Source organism: Oryzias melastigma, linkage group LG19 (genome assembly GCF_002922805.2).
Source record: "Oryzias melastigma strain HK-1 linkage group LG19, ASM292280v2, whole genome shotgun sequence".
NCBI lineage: Eukaryota > Metazoa > Chordata > Actinopteri > Beloniformes > Adrianichthyidae > Oryzias > Oryzias melastigma.
The window spans coordinates 7,928,361-7,942,534 of NC_050530.1; the positions used below are offsets into that span (position 1 = coordinate 7,928,361).

A 14,174-nucleotide genomic window follows, 5' to 3' on the forward strand; every position below is an offset into this window, starting at 1 on the left:
TTTAAATGTCTGAACAAACAGATTGGAGCTGAAGGCCTCTTGTGTTGGACAGATTTTACTGTTACAATAGGGATTTATGAAGCGGTATATGTTTGTATAAACCCCTTTTGTATTTGAGACGAAACTTTATTTATATTATTTATGTTTCGATTATTTTATTGTAGGATCGAATGGAAAAATTTCTGGTGTGAAAAAAAAAACCTTTTCAAAAATGTTTAGAAACTACAGGAAAAACAGAAAATTTATATAATATTTGATCTTTAATATAAAAAAATCTCTTTGAATTCCCAAACATAAAACTACATTTTAGTCAAAGACTTTCTTTGAAAGGAAGTTAATGGAAGAGCTTAAAAAGTTAAGCAATGTGTTTGAAAAGCTTCTGTAGCACAACTTGATCATGATTCACTTCAACACTCCCACAGAGGAGCTGACCTGTGACCCCCTGGGAGATTTCCGTTGCGACAACCACCGCTGCGTTCCCATCCGATGGAAGTGTGATGGTGTCAATGACTGTGGTGACGGTTCAGACGAGAGAAACTGCGGTAGGTGTCGGATTCTTCTTCTTTTAACCACATCAAACTACTGCAGACCAGCTGTCAGAACAGATGTGCATAGAGTGTTTGAGTGTTATCTGAATTACAAAACTTGCGTTAATTAAAAATGTATAGCTCGTTTCTCTCAAAACAATTTGAGATAATTTCCATGTTTTCATTAATTAAGTGAAGGTGTTCTCTATCTTATAAATTGTTTGTGAACTCTGTGAAAAAATGTGTCTTTGTTATTCTGGTCTCAAGAGCCAAGGCCATGCTCTGAAAGTGAGTTTCGGTGTGACAACGAACAGTGTATCCCTGGAAACTGGGTGTGTGACCATGGCAACGATTGTGGGGACAACTCAGATGAGCGAGACTGCGGTGAGCATGCATACTCACAATACTCACAGTCATCCTCATTAGGGTTAGACGGGGGCGGATGACACACTGTGGCGACCCCTAAAGGGAACAGCCAACAGGAAGTAGATTCTTAATTATCAGCTTCAGCGTTTAACACCCTGACTCTCTTCCAGAGCTCTATACGTGTCGCCCAGGTTCATTCCAGTGCGACTCAGGTCACTGTATCCCTTCTGCGCTGCAATGTGATGGCCGGCCCGACTGTCGCGATCTGTCGGACGAGACTAAATGTCGTAAGTATACGATGTGAAAAGTAATGGTAAAGTCCAAGAGATGCACAGGAATGGACAGGAAATTTTACTAAAGATTAAATTTTGAGCAGCTAAAGTTTCAAAGAATCAAAATATCCTGCATAATTTTTTATTTAAAAAAAAAACATCATTTTAAAACTGCTCTATCCAATGAAAATTGTGCTTTTACCTTGTTCTTGAAGCATTTTTTCCATAATGGAGGACATGTATAAAGTTATAAAAGATTTAAATTGTGTTTCTTAGTATTTTTTTATATATATTAAAATCGTGGTGAATCAGGAGTGCTAATGTTAGCATAGAGTTGTGAGTGGCTTTAAGCTAGCAGGAGAGTGTAAACAAAGGATAAACATGAAGGCTTACCCTTACACCAAAACCGAATCCAAATTCTTCTCCCTACCCCTCCAACTGTGGGAACATTTGGATGGGTAGGCTTGTCCGGAATAGGTTTTTCGAGGGCTAATTGTAGCGGGGGAGGGATGCCGAGCCCTCCACCGCGAGGGTGTTGTGCGTCGTGCTGTGCCGCAGAGGAGAAGCGCTTTTCGTCATGTAGGTGTGCTCTAACGCCCAGAAGTTTACATTTAAATTAAAGTAATTACTTTTGTTTTAACTTCTAAAACGCTTGTTGTTACGTGTGACGAGCGCTAGGAGCTCCACGCTAGCATAGCAGACCGACGACTATTGATGACGTCATCGAGTGGGAGTGATGTCCAAATTTGAAGACACTGGCTTCCTTACTCACTATAGTAGTGCTGTCTGAATCTACAATTTAAAAAAATCAGGTGCCCTAGAAATTTCCCAGAAGTCTTTGCAAAAATTCCAATGTACATTGATGCTCACTAAATATAGACCACAATGCCTTGAGTTTGAAACATTTTTGCGAAAAAAAAAAGTGCTTAAATGTAATTTTTTTAAACAAACAATCCACATTTTCATTATCAGAACACTGAATTCATAAATAGACGTTGTGAAATGTTAATTTTGGTAAGATTTCACTTTGTGAAATCGGTATTGTCATATCGTCACATTAGTTAAAAAAAAAAAGAAAAAAAAAAAGTAGTGAGAATGGTGTCTGAATTACTTTTAAAATCCAGGGCACTATATAGTGCAGGGCTATATAGTTTTTTATTAGTTAGGGATTAGAGCTGGAATTCAGACATAGACAATATTTTCCATAACTCTCCATTTGGAGGGCTAAATGTAGGGGTAGGGAGGGGTTGGAATAATTCGGATTTGGCCCAACAATCTTATCCAATTCAGAGTTGAGTTTCTGATGAATAAAATTCTGAAAACCTATAAAAATAGATCAAAAGATGATCGGAGGGACTTTGACAGGAATATCTGTTTTTCAAAAGAAATTAAACTTTATTTACATTGACCTGTAACTATGCAAAAAGCTCCAATTCTGTCAACTTTTGCAGCTACCCGTTACCCAGGGGGCCGTTGGTGTGCCGACTACCAGTTCCAGTGCGCCAACCGGCTGTGTGTGAGCCAGGGATGGGTTTGTGACGGCGTTGACGACTGTGGGGACGACTCTGATGAACAACTCAGCCTATGCTGTGAGAAAAAAATGCTTTCTTCTTTTTACCCTATTTCAAATATTTCTCATGTAAATTACATGTGTATTTCTAAAAATTCCCAGTGCAAACATTTATTTTATACGCTTGATTGTTTCATGAGAAGGAGCATTCTCTGATCTTACATCTGCATGTGTTTCATTAGTGAACATCACCTGTGAGATGCCGACCAGGTTCCGCTGTGCTAACGGCTACTGTATCTACGCTGGCCTGCTGTGTAATTTGATGGATGACTGTGGAGACGGCAGCGACGAAAAAGAAGATCTATGTAAGAAATCTACATTTAACCCATAACTGCACGGTTTGTTAGCACCTTCAAAAACAGGGAAAGTGGACAGAGGTTACAAAGTCCCCACTAAAAAAATACTAAAAAACATGCTTTTGATGCATCAGGAAAAATCCTTTGCAATAAAAAGCCACATACAGACTTTTAATAAGCTCAGATGAACCAGATGTTTTACTCCTGATGAGTTTCTGGAATCTGCATTATTGTTTTCAAATATTTCTGAGGTTATTGAATGAGGCTGAAATGGAAAATGACATTACTGACAGGTCAAAAGGCCTCAAACATACAACTGATAAGAAAATAGTCTTCAATGGAAATGTTGCACAATCAGCTTAAGCATCAATCAAATTATTCAAAGAGATTACATAGTTTTGTACAGTATGGCATTTGGCTAATTCACTTCAGTCCTTTTGATTTTTTTTGCACAAACAGTTGACAAATGAGCCCATACATTCATCCAGAAAAGCTTATTACAAGAGCATTAGATATTTGTTTGTGCCTTCTATTTTTCTATAAACAAAAATTCTAACAGTTTTCCATATATGAGTTTATATCTGCACGTTTTTCAGGCCGTGAGCCCACCCGTCCCCCCTGCACCCTGGAAGAGTTTAAATGCACAAACGGATATTGTGTTCCCCTGCCGTACGTCTGTGACCACAATGACAACTGTGGGGACCTGACAGACGAAATGGGCTGCAGTGAGTATCACACCAACAAATGAGACAACTTAGATGTTCTTGTGTGATACGATTCTAATATTTATCAGGATTTGATGTTGAAGACCCACTTAGATAAAAATATTATTTTTAACGTGTTTTTGTGGCATTTTTCTAATGATGGAGGACATATATCAAGAAAATTTAACCTAAAAATGCATTTCTGAGTATTTCTTTATTTAATTTGCTGTGAATTGTAAAAAAATGCATTTTTGTTTTCATGGGTAACACTAGGTTGGGTGTGTGAGGGGCTGTAAACTAGCAGGGGATCATATAAACAGAGAGCTCTCAGCAATGGGGGAGGGGAAGAGGGGCGGGGTTGCTACGTTCCAGTGGTCCCGCCCACAACTCAGTGGCAAGTTTCTAATGAATTTCTGCTACTCTGTAGAAACTGTCTCAGAAAACGACTTTTTTTTTTGGGATAAAAATGAAATAATCATCATTAAAAGACCACTGGAAACACTTTTAAAATCGCTTAAAAGACAATCAGAGTGGGACATTTTTTATGTTTTTATGCAGCTGGTTCTAGTTTTTCTTTTATGCAATTGTTGCACCAAAAAAAAATCTATAATATAGCCATTTTTACTCAATTATTTTGGCCTAAAAACAAGCAAAAAAACTCAGTAAAAATGCTTTTGCTGCTCATGTACATATGCACCAGTTAATAAATAAACTACAACCATGATTCTACTCTGATAACCATAAAAAGAATATTAAAGTCTATTTTTAACCACATTCTCCTATGTTTTTGCTGAAATTATTCTTTTGTTTAGAGACAAAATTTGTTTTAATGATCTCAATGATTTTTTTTGTCTTTTAGATTTCGGTCATGATCGAAACTGTGATGAGAACGTTTGCCAGCATGAATGCACCAACTTGAACGGCACAGGTTTCATTTGCTCCTGCAGACCTGGTTATCAAGTGAACCCCGACAGCACCACCAACTGCCTGGGTACGCACTTTCAAACTGGTCTACACGTCTGCAAAGGGGCAGAAAACTGCCCATCAGCTCTGAAATACAAGTGAAAAATAATCTAGACTGTATTTCTTGAATTTAACTTAAGTTGTTTTTTCTTTTTATTGTAGATATCAATGAATGTGAACAGTACGGCATCTGCCCTCAAGCCTGTAAAAACACCAAGGGCAGCTTTGACTGCGAATGTGCTCCTGGTTACAGGAAAGTCGGCAACGGCTACATGTGTGAAGCTGAGGGTAAGAATTCAATTTTTTAAGTAATTGCGTAAACGCTTAAGCAATCACACTATTGTGATCCTGTTTCTCTTTATCATTGCTTGTACTTTTGATATTCTTTAAAGCCATGCAATTTTAAAGATTTTTTTTATTGCATGAATTGAATCTAATTCTTTGTGTACTTTAAAACCAAAGCAATTTTGGTATCAAAGCATTCAGAAAATTCCTTCATGTACTTTTGGTAATGATAAATTCTAAGCAATTTAAGATTTAACATAATTTTTGGGATTTTTCTTTTGCAACCTTTATGGTTTTTCAAGAAATTCTTCAATTTTTTTGTTTATTTTCTGCAAATTCTGCAAGTTTGGTATCGAAATGTCCAAAACGTTCAGGACATTTATGTTTGTACTTCTGCTATTCATACATTTTACACAATTTAGAATTTTATGCAAATTCTTTCACAAAATTAATCAAAAGAAATTAAACCTGCATGGATGGGTTCTTGTTTCAGACAACAAAAAATAAATACATTTCAGGGTTGGACCTACGGGGAAAAACTTCAATTTTAATATCAACAACTATAATAAAACTGCTTGAAAGACGTACTTTTGATTTATTTATAATGCCCCTCCCCCTCTGCATTTGCCACTCTTCCAAAGTCTTCCGTCTTCCCTCTATATAAAATGTTCTAGCTCTGCCACTGGTTTTATTGTCATCTAACGTAGCAGTTTTTATGTTTGCAGGAGCTTCTCCCATGCTGCTTCTCCCAGAAAACATTCGCATCCGGAGGTTCAACCTGCAGACGGAGGCTTACCACGACTTCCTGGAAGAGGAGGAGCACATCATGGCTCTGGACTATGACTGGGACCACAACAACACTGGATACAGTGAGTCACAGATTTAAACTAAATCTAAGTGATCAGCTTCGGTATGAACAACATCTGCCGTTTGGGGCTTTTCCAGGTATGGTTTATTTCACTGTTGCTAGCAAAGACGCAGCGCCAGGTTCTATTAAAAGAGCGTACATGCCTGCAGTGGACGATGGGAGTAACAATATTGTTGCTGCTGTTGACCTTGATATCAAATACATCACTTCACCTGATGGAATCGCCGTGGACTGGGTTGGAAGGCGAGTTTCTCCTTTACTTTCATTGTTTCTTTCTTCAATGTTCTGAAGTTAAATTCTAATTATTCCCAGATGTATTTCGGAAATTAATAAAAATGCTTTTATTTTGTAGAAATCTTTACTGGGCAGACTCCAAGCTGAAGAGATTAGAAGTGGCGCTTTTAGATGGACGCTACAGGAAGCATCTAGTCAAGACGGAGTTAGGTCACCCGTCTGCAGTGGCAGTCAACCCTCGACTTGGGTAAGAAAAAGGGGATAAAAATAAAGGTTTCAGCTTGAAATTGTATCATAATGTAAGACTTCTATAAGAAATGTGACACCTACCTGCAATCGCACGGAAAAACATACTTACAGAATATTGTATCAGAATAGAGCATTCAAATTTCTCTGCAGGATGCTGTATTGGGCAGATCGAGGAGACACGGCTAAGATTGAGTGTTCGTGGCTGGATGGTCAGGAGAGGAAAGTACTTGTGGCCGACGGGTTGGGCTGGCCCACTGGTCTGTCGATCGACTTCACCAATGATGACAGAATTTACTGGTCCGACTCCAAAGAAAACAGAATAGAGTCCATTCTGCCCTCCGGAGAGCAGCGTAGAACTGCTGTTTACTTAGGTGAGGAATGCGACTGAAGCCTCATCGGATATCTTATAAATTTGTCCCTCCATGGCTGCCGTTGTTTACTGTCATATCTCACCCAGACGTCAGAAACCCCTTAAGTGTTAGCGTCTTTGAGGACCACGTCTACTGGAGCACTCAGGAGAAAGGCGAGGTGTTTCGGCAGGACAAGTTTGGCCGTGGTACAAAAACCAAGCTGCTGACCACGGGGCCCTGGCTCTCTCAAGTGTCTGTGTACCAGCAACAGAGATACAACACTGTTGTCAGTAAGTACCACACCTTCACACAGTACAAAATAAATGTATTGTTTCATATCCCAAATACAGGGTAAGATGTTTTTTTTTAATAATGTAAAAAAACAAAAATAAGTTTTTGTCTAAACTTGTTATTAACCCTTTAAGACCGGAGCTCCAATGTTTGTTCTTTGACTTACTGTAACTTTTCAATCGTTGGCACAATCCACATAATTCCAGTAGATTTTGAATCTACTGGAATTACATTTCAGGTATTAAAGGGTTAAAGATAATCGATTAATCAATTTAAGCTTAATAGATCAATAATCGATTCACAAAGATATGAATCAATTAGCACAAAAAGCTAAAGTCCGTTAGCTTGATGCTAACGTTAAATAGAATTTCCCATAGGACGGCTAATGCTAACGCTCGGTTGACCAAAAAAAAAAAAATATTGCTGACTAAATTTGAACACATTTATTTACTTACAGGCATTAATTTTTCAAACTCTTATAAGGAAATATTTTTTAAAGTATCTATTTGTGGTCTAAAACTTCGTTTTTCCCCTCAGACTGTTGTCTTCTTCTTGAATAAAGTGTACTTCTATAGCGCGATCGCCCCCTGGTGGCCAAACTGAAACGTCCTCCAGGAGAAGCAGCAATGTTTACAATGTTAATGATCTGAACATTTTTGTTAGAACTTCTCCTTTAGAGAATCCATGTAACACTGTATGCTATTAACAATCTCATTATTTTACTAATAAATTTTACAATATGTGAACTGAATCAGATTAATATAATATATTAAAACCAAATAGTAGATTTTTTATGTATTTCTAAACAAATATGTTTAAATTTGTAAACTTAAAATTCAATTGAAGAATTGGAATCAAATCGATTCAGGCTCTTGTGAATAGAATCAAATCGTTTCTGGAAATTATAACTGATACAGCCCTAGTTTAAAAAAAATCACTTTAACTATATTTATACTTGCAGTGAAGAGTCCATGTAAAGGAATCTGCAGCCACCTGTGTTTACTGCGACCTGGAGGGTACACCTGTGCGTGCCCCGAGGGCACCAGCTTCATCCCTGGTAGCAGCACCACATGTGATGCAGGTAAGAAAAACCAACTTGAAATTATTGAACTTACTGTTACCAAAATGTCAAAGCATTTTGGGTTTTAATGACCCACTCCAATGAAAATCATCGTCTGAAAATTCTACTTTTTAAAGCATTTTTACTTTCATGATGTATGGAATATCCATCCATCCATCCATCCATCTTCCTCCGCTTCATCCGGGACCAGGTCGCGGGGGCAGCAGTCTAAGCAAAGATGCCCAGACTTCCCTCTCCCCGGCCACTTCCTCCAGCTCCTCTGGGGGGACCCCGAGGCGTTCCCAGGCTAGCCGAGAAACATAGTCTCTCCAGCGTGTCCTGGGTCTTCCCCGGGGCCTCCGCCCAGTGGGACATGCCCGGAACACCTCACCAGGGAGGCGTCCAGGAGGCATCCGGACCAGATGCCCGAGCCACCTCAACTGGCTTCTCTCGATGCGGAGGAGAAGCGGCTCTACTCCGAGCTCTCTCCGGGTGACCGAGCTTCTCACCCTATCTCTAAGGGAGCGTCCAGCCACCCTCCGGAGAAAACTCATTTCAGCCGCTTGTAGTCGGGATCTCGTTCTTTCGGTCACGACCCAAAGCTCATGACCATAGGTGAGTACTGGAACGAAGATCGACCGGTAAATCGAGAGCTTTGCTTTCTGGCTCAGCTCTCTTTTCACCACAACGGACCGGTACAGCGACCGCATAATAGCGGACGCAGCTCCAATCCGCCTGTCGATCTCACGCTCCGATCTTCCATCACTCGTGAACAAGACCCCAAGATATTTAAACTCCTCCACCTGAGGCAGGCGCACTCCACCCACCGAGAGAGGGCAAACTACCTTTCTCCGGTCGAGAACCATGGCCTCAGACTTAGCGGTGCTGACCCTCATCCCGGCCGCTTCACACTCGGCTGCAAACCGCTCCAATACATGCTGGAGATCCCGGTTCGATGGAGCCAACAGAACAACATCATCTGCAAAGAGCAGAGAGGAAATCCTGTGGTCCCCAAACCAGACCCCCTCCGGCCCCTGGCTGCGCCTAGAAATTCTGTCCATAAAGACTATGAACAGAACCGGTGATAAAGGGCAGCCCTGCCGGAGTCCAACATGCACCGGGAACAGGTCTGACTTACTGCCGGCCATGCGAACCAAGCTCCTGTATGGAATATATTTAAAGGAATTTAAGATTAAAACTGCATTTCTGAGTATTTCCTGTTGGATTAGGGGCAAATAAAAACTCATGGTTTGGTTAGTGACGCAGCAACTGCCATGGGTGGGCCAAAGTCTCCCTTCACCCCAACAATTCTGATGTATCCATTTGCAGAAAAATAGATCAATGTATGTGTTCATTTTTCCCATCTGAGCTAGGAACCTGGCTCAAAACCATATGGCTTGACAGCTCCAGAAGTGCTGGCCGTTGTATGCTATGCTAACGTTAGCTTGCACTTGTTAGATGCTATAAGCTAGCAGAAGAGTTTGTAAACAAAGGTTTTGCCTGAATTCCTTCACTACTCACTATATAGTGCGCTTGCCATTTTGTAGTGCTGTTCGAATCTAGATTTTCAAATCGAATGCTCTAGAAATTTCCCAGAAGTCTTTGCGAAAAACCAGTGTGCATCAATGCTCACTACATTGGTGAATATGAACCACAATGCATTGTGTTTGAACATTTTTGTGAAAAAAAGATGTTTAAATGTAATTACTAAATAAACCAACATTTTCAGAGTACAGTGGAGTCATAAATAGACGTCATAAAATTATCGTATTAATTAGATGAATTAGAAATCATTGACTTCAAACTTACTATTAAAAAAAATAAAAAAAATAAAAGTAGTAAATTGGAATTGCTTTTAAAATCTAGTGCATTATAGTCCTGTACTAAATTGTTGTTTTTTTTTTTTGTAGTTGGGGATTAGGGTGGCCAAGGGTTGATGGGAAATTAGCCGAGGCGAACTTTCACACTAACAGTCCTGACCACAACTCAGGCATATTTCTAATGATCTCCTGCTGTTCTACAGAAAATAAGTCTAAAGAACAACACAGGCTGCTTCGTTTAGCTTTTTTTACAATTTAAAAAAATATAATTGGAGTTGGACTTTAAATGACATCAAAATTAGCTTAAAGTAGCTTTAAAAATAGCTTTGTTTGAGGACATCTCAAGTGAAACGTAGATCTATCAGTGGCTGTGTTTCCATTGACTATGGAATTACGGAAATTGGATTTGCGACAATAAATTTGCCTAATGGAAACATGTCAATTTTGAAAAAAAAAACTTCAATTTATCGGAAAAAGTTTTTTGTGCTTGGAAGTAAACAAAATGTAGCTTTAATAAAAATGTGCCTTATCTTTTGTAATATTTTCTATATAGTATGTCAAAAACGTTTTTTTTTTCTCAAAAAACAAAAGATTAAAAAAACATCCTTATAAATCTGCTTTTATTACAGCCTTTTATTAAAAAAAACAATCAAAATATTGCATCTTGATCGTGTGATTTTCTAGGGTTTGAGCCACCGCCCACCATGCCACCACCATGTTTGTGTCAAAATGGCGGCACCTGCTACTTTGATGACAACAAGGCTCTGTGCAAGTAAGAAAGTTTTTCTCTTGAAGGATTAGCAATCGCTTAATTACTCAAGATTGACTTCTTTTTCCCTTTTCTTTTATAGATGTACTCCCGAATGGCAGGGAGAGTTCTGTCAGACTAACGTGTTTAACGGTGTCGCCACCTCAGGTACGTTTTCCTCTAATTAGAGGCTTTTTCAAAACAAAGCGAATCTTTCTGTTTTGCTCTAATCTGTTCCTCCCTATGGTAGTTGGAATTGCCATCGGGGTGACCATACTGGTTGTGGCTTTGCTGGTTGCTCTGGTCTATGCTGCCAGGCAGAAGTCAACGCTTGTGGAGAGACTGCGGAGCAACTTACCCAGCATGCCCAGCATACCACAAATGCCTAAGTTCTCAGGTTTCAGGTGAGATAGAGATAAAAATAATACAAATACAAATGTTCATGTCTAAATGACACGTCTAAGTAATAAGATAAAAGCTGGAGCATGAAAATTAACATATATTTAATCAGATCAAAGTAACAGAAGGACTTGAAACGCATTCTTCCATTGTAAAATAGGTTTATGTCAGTGATTTGTCTTGTAAAACGTGATGTTTTGATCATTTTCAGGAATGGATTCACTGGAAATGGTTTGAACACAGGAGGAAGTGAAACAGTGGAGAACAATGAGGCGGTGAGTTGTTCTATGTACTAAATCCAAAGACACATTTACACACAGTTTTACCTGGGACTATGAGGCAGGTTTAACTAGATTTGTGTTATCTGGGATAGATTGTTTAACTCTTATTTCCAAGTTTATCTTTTGAGGAAAACATGACTCCTAATCTTTATTTGTGGCTGATCTGATCCTAATTTTAGTTCTAGATAAGAATGTTTAATGTCCAGAGCTGAAATCTTTTAGAGATTTTGTAGTTTAGTTAAATAGACTTATCATTTGGAAGAAGTAGGCGGTTGCCTGGGGCCCCTCTCCACCTTAGCTGAATACCGAATAAAATTGTCTAAAATATTCGCTACGCCCATTATTATCTAACTGTGTCATAGAAAAAAAATCCAAATCACTGAATTGTTAGAAGACTGCTCATGTGAAAGTGTTTCATCCCCTCCAGCCCTTCTGCAGCATCAACAGCAAGCTAGCAAGTCGTAAATGATTTTTCGAAGAGATAGAAAACAGAAACAAGCAGTAAGATTAAGAGTTTTAACATGAAAACAGAAAAAAAAGGTACAGAGAAAGCAAAAATTCTGTTGTTGCAATTCCGAAAGTGCAGGAAGACAAAACAGAAAAAAAGAACAACAGAAGTGTGAGAAAAAAGAACAAATGTTATGTGGATACAGTAAAAAAAAAAAAAATAGAGGAAAAATGTCAAAATTTCATGAAAAAAGTTGAATTATGACCAAAAAATGTTTTTGTTGTACGAGACTGTAGGCATAACATAAGACAAAAGTCAAAATTAAACTGGATTAAAGTCGTAAAATTATAAGGAAAAAGTCACAATTTCACAAGAACACAATTGTAAAATTCATTTAAAAAAGTAAAAAAATGTATAAGAATAAAGTTGTAAAATTTGGAGAAAAAAAAAACTAAATTTAATGAGAATAAAATTGTAAAATGATGAGAAAAAATGTTAAGTGTTCACAAGAAAAAAGTCAAAAATGTATGAGAATCAAGTTATAAAACTATGGGAAAAATGTAAAGATTTCACAAAAAAAAAGTTTTAAAATGATGATAAAGAGTATTGAAATTTCACAAGAATAAAGTAATAAAAAAATGCATTTTAAATAGTCAAAAATATATGAGAATAAAGTTGTAAAATGATGAGGAAAATAATGAGAATAAAATTGTGCAATTATGAGAAATATCAGATTTTCACAAGATTAGTTGTAAATTAATTTAAAAAAGTAAGAAGTCCAAAATGAATGAATTCAAGGTTGTAAAATTGAGAAAAAAAAAATTATGAGAATAAAATTGTACATTTTGAGAGAAAAACATTGCAATTTCAAAAGAAAAAAGTTATGCTTTTTTTGTAAAACCTGACTTAAATAATTGGTAAAACTACTGCAGAGGGCCCCATGCAATTGTTCGCCTTGGGCCCCCAAAATGCTAATTCCACCTCTGGTTAAACATCAGGTCATCTAAAGAAACCCCATTTAGAGACTTCTGTTCATTACCGAATTTGTGTTTTGAATGTGCATTTTTACTTGAAATCAGGTTCCCTGTACATCAGTGTGGACTGTTGACCCCGTGACAAAGAGCTTTGAGAACCCTGCATACGAAGCGGGAGAACCGCATGCCCCCAACGGCATCATGGGAAGCAGCTCAGCTCCTCCAGACACAAACCAGGTCAATAGACAGGAATCTCTGCTTGCTTGAATGCTCAATCCTGCTCACAATCTAATTTAGAGCAACAGTTCAAATGGAGAAATGTGTACATTTTCTGCACAAATGCATATAAAACAATCATGCAAGTGTTTATTACCTAAAGTTTTAAATCCATTTTTTTCTTTTTAGGAGAACATCAACAATCCTCTTTATGGCGAAGAGGCTCCACCTGTGACCAATTCCACTCTAAATGAAGCAAAATCCAGCCAGGTTGGTTCTGCAAGTTTGATAAAAATGTCTTAAATTGTTCTAACTAACAGTATGATTTATTTGTTCATGATATTTTGTGATCTTATAGCCTTTTCAGGACACTTCAGAGATCCAAGCACACAGTTTAGCCTTTCAAGATACTACTCTACCTACATCGCCAGCCTCACAGGTAACCATGGAGATGCATATCAATGTTGAAACAGGCTCATTTCTTAAAAGAAGACTCTTTTATATATAGTTTGTAAATGTTTTTTCATGCATCTTCTCCTTTTTACCCAGGAGTTAAAAGTTGTTGAAGGTGGAAAGTTAGGATCTTTTCAAAACCCGCTGTACAAGGTGAGTTGATCCAGTTTAACAAAATGTAAAATTAAGCCCAAGATAGACTCAAGTCCTGAAATTGATGCATATATTTTTAAAAAAATCTTTATGTTTCATCACAACTTAATGTCAAGCTGCTTCACATTAATACATGTATTAATTGCAGGAATCTGAAGATGCTCCCACTTCTGATTCAGACGTTTAATTGGACCGGTACACACAACATAAATAAACCGAGACACTTTGCAGTACAGGAAAATGCAGTATTCTTTGATGTGACCTAAATCTTTGTATGGATTGTTTTGTAAAAAGAACAAAATCTTAAATAATTGAGTTTATGTAATGTTCAGTGTGAATTAAATCAATGTCAATCAAAATTTGTGAACTTTTAATGAAAAGTTTGTATGTTATTGTAAATTCTTCTTAAAGAAAACCTTTATCTTGTTTTGTCTATTGTCTTTATTCTGCCTCACACAGTTACTAAAACATTGTTTTTTGTCTTTTCCAATTTTTATATAAAGATATAAAAAGGTACTCATCTTTATCTGACCAACACAAAATTCATTCATTCAATTACACTGACAATTTAAAAGATATATGAGCAACAACGGAGACTCTTGTCGTGTCCTCCTGTCAGGTCTGAACACATCAAGGTCTCTGCTGGT

General features: G+C 37.8%; 1 protein-coding gene across 1 annotated transcript in view; it reads left to right on the forward strand.

Moving 5' to 3' along the window:
- The window catches only part of lrp2b (low density lipoprotein receptor-related protein 2b), a 41,026-nt gene extending 27,073 nt beyond the window's left edge, over window positions 1-13,953 (forward strand). Inside the window, exons 58-80 of the mRNA XM_024284371.2 lie at window positions 423-542; window positions 795-911; window positions 1,064-1,180; window positions 2,617-2,754; window positions 2,918-3,040; window positions 3,628-3,756; window positions 4,595-4,726; window positions 4,861-4,986; window positions 5,709-5,852; window positions 5,929-6,094; window positions 6,204-6,332; window positions 6,485-6,705; window positions 6,792-6,974; window positions 7,937-8,056; window positions 10,540-10,627; window positions 10,707-10,771; window positions 10,854-11,007; window positions 11,214-11,277; window positions 12,811-12,942; window positions 13,111-13,191; window positions 13,280-13,360; window positions 13,471-13,527; window positions 13,676-13,953. Of these exons, the coding sequence (XP_024140139.1) occupies window positions 423-542; window positions 795-911; window positions 1,064-1,180; window positions 2,617-2,754; window positions 2,918-3,040; window positions 3,628-3,756; window positions 4,595-4,726; window positions 4,861-4,986; window positions 5,709-5,852; window positions 5,929-6,094; window positions 6,204-6,332; window positions 6,485-6,705; window positions 6,792-6,974; window positions 7,937-8,056; window positions 10,540-10,627; window positions 10,707-10,771; window positions 10,854-11,007; window positions 11,214-11,277; window positions 12,811-12,942; window positions 13,111-13,191; window positions 13,280-13,360; window positions 13,471-13,527; window positions 13,676-13,714 (2,726 nt within the window). The 3' untranslated portion in view covers window positions 13,715-13,953. The remainder of the gene's footprint in view (window positions 1-422; window positions 543-794; window positions 912-1,063; window positions 1,181-2,616; window positions 2,755-2,917; window positions 3,041-3,627; window positions 3,757-4,594; window positions 4,727-4,860; window positions 4,987-5,708; window positions 5,853-5,928; window positions 6,095-6,203; window positions 6,333-6,484; window positions 6,706-6,791; window positions 6,975-7,936; window positions 8,057-10,539; window positions 10,628-10,706; window positions 10,772-10,853; window positions 11,008-11,213; window positions 11,278-12,810; window positions 12,943-13,110; window positions 13,192-13,279; window positions 13,361-13,470; window positions 13,528-13,675) is intronic.
- Window positions 13,954-14,174: the final 221 nt, after the last annotated feature.